General features: G+C 41.7%; 1 protein-coding gene across 1 annotated transcript in view; it reads left to right on the top strand.

The window, feature by feature from the left end:
- Positions 1-1,091: 1,091 nt before the first annotated feature.
- The window catches only part of CEP95 (centrosomal protein 95kDa), a gene marked incomplete at its 5' end in the record, with an annotated part of 15,134 nt that continues 9,432 nt past the window's right edge, over positions 1,092-6,793 (top strand). Inside the window, 8 exon segments of the mRNA XM_010017682.1 lie at positions 1,092-1,154; positions 1,449-1,577; positions 2,540-2,647; positions 3,370-3,480; positions 4,688-4,796; positions 5,317-5,426; positions 5,797-5,928; positions 6,670-6,793. The exon segment at positions 6,670-6,793 is cut by the window's right edge and continues 19 nt beyond it. Coding sequence (XP_010015984.1) covers positions 1,092-1,154; positions 1,449-1,577; positions 2,540-2,647; positions 3,370-3,480; positions 4,688-4,796; positions 5,317-5,426; positions 5,797-5,928; positions 6,670-6,793 — 886 coding nt within the window.

Here is a 6,793-nt window from a genome sequence, read left to right as displayed (position 1 = left end):
TCGCAGCTGTTTCTCGCGTTGTGGCTCTTTAAGCTCTTTATGTTAATGCCCTCTTCCCCCCCTTCCCCGTGACACATTTACATTGATAAAGCTGGAGGTGAACCGAAGCTTTCTAAGACATCGGTCTGAAATGGAGGAGATGCTGCTTTAAGCTCTTGTGCAGCTGAAGCTGTTGAAGTGTTAGGGTGAAGTGATTTCTGGAACTGGATGAACAGCAGAGGGATGGAAAAGCAATACTGCCCGTGTACAGGTGCATAAAACATGCACAGATCAGCTTCTGTTGTAGCAATTGTGTACTCTGTTCCTTCCAAAGACGGCTAATCCATTCTATAGTAACTTAACATCCTCGATAACACCTGTTCAAATACTGCTTGGGTTGCAAAAGCAACGTATCAGGGGAAAATCCAACCTTCAAGAGTCTAACAGAGATGAAGGCTTTTGCTTTTCCAAGTTGACGTTTCAATTGGGTGACCAGGAAGGCTGTAGAAATACATGTACTTCAAAGCACTTGGGATTCAGGGCTCAAAAGTTTTGGGAGAATCAGGCTCTTTATGGACACGTCTCTCTGTGCTCAACAGAGAGTGAAGTTGGTGGGACCAGCTCCGTATTCTTGTATTCCCCAAACAACAAACTAATCAAAGTAGTCCTTGTGTTTCCCTTTCATGAAGGATGCTTACATTAGCAGTGTTGTGATTGCTTAACAGCGTAAGAGAAATGGAGTTTGGGAAGAGAGGAGCTCATCTTTTCCAAAAAAGTACATGTCATTTGTGACTCTTGATAAAAAGATGTATCAAAGCCTATTTTATAAGTCCGTTAAGGTTTGGAATTCCTGGCAATGCAGCCAGACCAAAATTTGCTTTCAATTTTGTGGAAGAAAAACCAGTAATCTGCCCAACTTGTGGTACTTTGGTGTCCTACAGCTGCCAAGTCCAGTTGTGCAAGGTGCTGGCATGGATCATTCCTCACTCTCTTTCCATGTTTCCATCCGAAATGAAAGGTTTCCTGAAAGGGGGTTGTAGTGAGGTGAGGATCAGTCTCTTCACCAAGTAGCAAGTAACAGAATGAGAGAAAATGGCCTCGAGTTGGGCCAGGGGAGGTTCAGATTGAACCCCAGAAGGGTTGTCAAGCTCTGGAACAGGCTGCCCAAGGGAGTGGTTGAGTCACCACCTCTGGAGGTATTTAGAAGCTGTGTAAATGTGGTGCTTAGGGACATGGTTGAGTGGGACTTGATCTTGCAGGTCTTTTCCAACCTCACCCTAAATTCTAGCTGAAGTAAACAGGGCATGGAGCAGCAAGCATCCAACATGCTCGGTATTTTGGACAGTGAGGAATGGCCACCTATGGTGGAGTCAAAGACACTTAAACAGGTTCCATCTTTCACTGTAACTGACCATGTCTTTATTTGTCTGATTTCAGTTCTGACATTAATATGTTTTACTTCTGAATAGATTGGGTCAGCGTTGCCAATGATCTTCTAAGGAGCTGTCACATAAACCAGCACATAAAGCATCTCTCAGAATGTGGTGCCGATGTGTTTGTTCGTCTTTATGAATCAATCTTGAGAGAGAAAGTACCAGGTGGGAACAATAGTCAGGAATTTCTAAACCTGCTTTTCTTCTTCTTCTTCTTCTCCCTGTATATTTTACAAATTCACGTTTGCAAACCCTACCACAGATGAGGCTTTTAAAGTGTTTGTGTCCTTCCAAAGACAAACACGTATGATTGTCATTGTTTAGGAAGTTTTAAGTACTCTAGGCCAATTTTTGTTGCTTTTTTATCTGGTAGGAATGGCAGCTGTGAGGGAGTTCACTCACATGGTTGCAGCAACACTTCTTCTATTGTAAATTAGGCCTTGAAAGCCATACATAGGCACGATACCTTGGAAGGGTGGGAGCTGGCTCGTTATTAACATTTCAGGATTAAGGCTGAAGCTATTCCCATAAAATGCTTAATACTTGTAGTCTGCTGAGAGCTGTGACTTCACTCTGATTTAACCCAGCTCCATTTCACTTCAGTGGCAATGGTTAAGCAGGGGCTACACAATTACCTGTGTTTGCTTTATGGTAAACTATTCCGTTTGGGAAGTGTCACGACTCCTACTTGCAGAAGATTTTAATAGCAGTGAGGTAACTGGCAGCTACTGGAGGTACAAGTCCTGTTAAATATAAGCTCAGAACTAAAAATAATGCTGCTCCCAATTCAGTAGAATACATTGCAGTCCAGCTAGTCTCTGACAGGGGAAGAAGTGACCTTAACACAGAGTGCAGTTCCAGTGTGATGATCTGAACTAGATGTGTGTGCTGGGAGTGAAAAGTACTTTGGTGGTCTCTACTCTTGATTTTAATACTTCAGATGATAAAATCCTCACAGCTTCCAGGGGTGTTCTAGGTTTGTACTCAGTATTTGTAAAACTTCATACAACTGTGATACTTGGGCTTTTCACCAGGTAGACAAGGTATTGAAAAAGTACTTTGAAGTGAAAGTTAGTTTAGTTAAAACATCTGCAATAAGCCTAAACCCTATTATTTATTTTAAATAGATTTCATAGCTACTCCTAGAAGCCAAGAGGATGATGCACATAATGTGCAAGCAGTAATAGATTCCCTGGCATTGGACTATTTGCAGGTCAGCTTGTCACACATCACTGGTAAGTATTCAGTTTAACATAGACTAACGCCAGCTGAATATCTGTGTGGTTTGATTCTAACAACTTATAAGAACCATATGTTATAAAGCATACTTTCAGACTTACATGAAAGGTCTTTTTCCTGTAGTGAATGTCATCAAAACACAAAACCCTTGCCTTGGACGTCAGGTGATAGTTTGAACAGCAAGCAGAGAATAAATAGGAGCTGTCTTGTATGAGGCAGACCTGTAAGAAATGTTAATTATCAGTCATACTTCACTCATCTGCTAAGGTGTTCCCTGAAGGCTGGTACTGAGTGGTGTAGTGTTTCTCTGTATTCAGTTAAAGCTTGGAGGCTGGGTTTGACATGAGCCTTGAATGTTGAACTCGTTGCAGCATTTTAAAAAGCTGGTGGGTGAAGAGTGTTGTGTCTGTCCTTTGTACACAGATAAAGGCTTTCACCGAGTGCTCACAGGTACAGTCTCACCTAACATAGCCTGCAAAGAATGAAAACTGCTTGCTTGATACCGAGTATCTCTTTCTAATTTGGTACCTGTGCAGCACAGCTAGTGTTTGTAATCCTGCCTGTCAGTCCATAGACTTAGTCCCTGCTGTAGCTAACATGTATAAATAAGAAAATACCCAAGAATTTCCAAATGTTTTTCTCCAGAAAACTCCTGCTTTTGAGAATTTTTCTTTTGTGAAGTACCAATTATTAATATGTGGCAGTACCTTGTCTTAAGGGGAGAACATTGTGAAAGGAGAGAAGGAATCTATCAGAAACCTCCTGGAAATATTTGATGGTTTGTTAGAGTATCTTACAGAAGAAGACAGTGAATATTCTCAGGATGGAGGTGAGTAGAAGGCTATCCCAGTTTAAGGTATTATGTTCTGCTACTACTATATTATGGAGAGCTTACTTCTTCTGTCTGTCTGCTATCAAGTTATCTTGCTGAGAGCTTAGGTTCTCATGACCTTGGTACTCATGGCTGGAAAACAGCTCCCATAATAGGTAAAAACTGTTTCTGTACTGTTCTCCTCCCTAGCAGTTCTAGGGAATGATATCTATTGGAAGATGTAAGCTATGTGAAAACTTCTTTTTCATGTTTCCAATGTAGCAAAGATTTAGTTGGTGTGTTTGCCTTATTTGTAACCTTGACAATGCAGAAGAAAGAGACAAACTGGCCCTGGAGAGGGGTGGGAGGGAGGGCGAGGAGGAAACTTCAGTGGCCAAACTGGGTATTTACGTTCCTAATTTTCATAAACAATAATCATAAAATAGAAAATATATTTTCCCAAAAATTTGTTAAAGGGCAAGACTTGTGGACTGTAATCTTTCTGCTTCATTCCCGTGGCAGAAACCTTCTCCAGGCAATTCCTCCTCTGTTAGTATGTTGCTTTTTGACTTGTCAGATGTTAGGATTCAGGGAGGGAAATGTTGAGTTTAATTAGAACAATGAACAAAAATCCTTTTTACTTACTAGGAGACAAACGGGGGTGTGTGGGGGTGTGGGACTTGAGCTTTCCTGTGAAGTGGACCTTGAGCAGATTCACAGCAGGGGCTATTTTGAGGAAAATGCTAAACAGAAGACCAGCTACTCAGCCCTTCAGAGACATCATGGTTAGTGCAGGCTGAGCACTGGTCTTACTATCTTAAAGCTGATAAGAACTGTCATCACTGGCTGTTGCACCCCGTGAGTAAAGGGGAGAGAACTTGGTGGCAGAGACAATGGCCTCCTGTCCTGTTTTGCTGTGAATGGCAGAAAAAGCAGTAGCAATTTTCAGTGCCTTTACTTCTGCTTTTTCCTTCTGTCAGTCTGCTGCTACCAGCCAGCAGGTGTTAGTGGCTCCAGTTTTCTAGTTAGAAGTACAGGATGTAATTGTTTTGAGGAAGAAAGAGTTATTTATAACTGAAACAGAGTATATGGTAGTTGTAGTGCTTTGAAAACCTACCATAAAAGTTTCCCCCTCCAAGCGTTTATTCCACTTAAACTCTTTTGATGCTACTGGCAATAATACCTGTGAATGGGTAGAAGTAATTTTCCTCTTGATTATTAACAGAAGAGGCCAATGTGCTTTCCAGCCATGAAATTCAAATTGCACCCCAGGAGCAGCTGGAAAGCAATGCTGGTCAACTTCCACAGCCTTCAACACTCTCATCAGTTGAAGGGTAAGAACAGTTCTGAGTATTTACATTGCCACAGTCAGTGACTATCTCTGTGTGTATCTGTAGAGAAACTAGCAGGTTTTTAATAGTATGCAAGTAGGAAACATACTGATTACATATGTCAAATGGAATGTGAGGTGACTTTCTCCTTTAGTCGAGCAGCAAGAAGGCTAAAATTAGATCCAGAACTTTTTTTGCCCTTGAAGAGTGCTGACGATGTTTTGTTTCCCTTAAATTTATTTTGCATGTGGCATGAAACAAGCTGAGAACTCTGTCTTTGCTCTAAATAATCGTGTTTCAGTTAAATGGCATTCGATTCACCTTGGCGACTTCTACACTGGTTTGTTTTGTAGGAGCTGGTCTTTCATGCCCTGTGCTGGAATAGCCGGCTCCCTGAAGCAGAGTGGCCACTCTTCTGCAGCTCCATCTTGTGGGCTGAAGTGGCAGAGTTTGAGTAAATCCAGCACCACGGAATGGTTAGGGTTGGAAATGACCAGCATCTCACCCTCTATGTTCCTCTTAGGTCCCAGTCAGAATTTTCTGTTCCATCTTATGATGTAGATGGCTCAGAATCTACCAGTGAACTAATTAGACTTGGAGATACAGCCTATTCGTTTTCCAGGAGAGAGGAAGGTGAGTGTTCTGAGGGGGGAGGAATTCAGACTACTCCATAGTAACATTTCCAGGCTTTTGTGTGCCACTTAAAGCCATTATGGGCAGCTCTGGAACAAGTAATGTGCAGATTACTTAAATGGAGTCCATTGCTATTTTTCTGTGAGAATATTCCTATTCTTACCTCTCCCAAGTAAAGGCATAAAGTTACGAATTATGAAATTTATATTGAATAAAATTATGAGTAAGAATTTCAGACCTATTTTGATCATAGTATGGATTGCTGGCACAAGGTTAATAACATACCAAACATGAAACCTGTGCATCTGAACAGTTCATAGCAAGATGCTTTATAGTTCTTAATTCAGTCTTTTCCAAACCCCACTTCTAGAATTCAAGTGGCCTGAATTGTTACCAGCAGCAAAGGACAAGGGGGTGGAAGCATCTCAACACTCAGAGGCTGTTACATTTCCTAGACAGTTCTCTGAAACTGGAAGGGTCGCTGTAAAGGAAAAGGAAGATGGTGAGTATTAATTCTTGTGATAGTCAGAATCAGGTAGATGAGGTAAGGGGTGCAGGGTACTAAGATAGGGTAAAGGAGAACCTTATCATGGATGAAGGAAATACTTTAGCCACATTTTCAAATGGATAAATCCTTTTCAGAGATTCAGTGTTGCGGCGTACGCAGCTTCGATTATTTGGGTATTTCTGCTTAGCCAGGATTCAGTTCCAGCCAGTTTTTTCCTTTTGTAGATCAATAAATGAAGCACTAAAGAATCATGTTCTCAAGAGCAGGTATGGATAGATGGTGTATTGGGTGAATCGTTCTGGCAGGCAGCAGCCATCTTCTCCAGTTGTCCTCTGCTGACCATGGCTCTGTCAGCGCTTAGAATTCCTGCACATGGGCAAGCCTTCCCAGCAGGTATCTAAAATGACTGGGGAGGGAAATAACAGCTAACTGAAAGCTATTTACTGTGTATGCAGCCATGCAACATATTCATATACGTATCTATGCATCCGTATAGATACGTGAAAAACTTGGTGCCCTCAGGGAAGTAGTGAGGCAGGGACGGGCTGCAGGATGTATCTCTAAACAGAACTAGCATCAGGCATAAAAACGTGACAGTGCTCTTCCAAGCAAACCAGCAAAGATGAAAGCTGAGAGGAGATATTTAGCTCCTGCCCTTTAATATATATGGACAATATAAAAAATAACATTCTGCTTTCATGGGTAACACGAAGTTCTTCATATTTGTCTCTCAAGGGTCGATGGAGTCTGCTCATACTACTGAACCTCAAAAAGAGGGTCTGAGTGCCAGTGCTACAAAACTTGGGGAGCCTATACAACAAGCTATTCCTTTGCTACCACCATTTCAGCCTTCAGAAGG

This window comes from Nestor notabilis, unplaced genomic scaffold (genome assembly GCF_000696875.1).
Source record: "Nestor notabilis isolate BGI_N333 unplaced genomic scaffold, ASM69687v1 scaffold32160, whole genome shotgun sequence".
Taxonomy (NCBI): domain Eukaryota; kingdom Metazoa; phylum Chordata; class Aves; order Psittaciformes; family Psittacidae; genus Nestor; species Nestor notabilis.
Note: the sequence above shows the minus strand (reverse complement) of the source record. Positions and strands in the feature narration are given on the sequence as shown.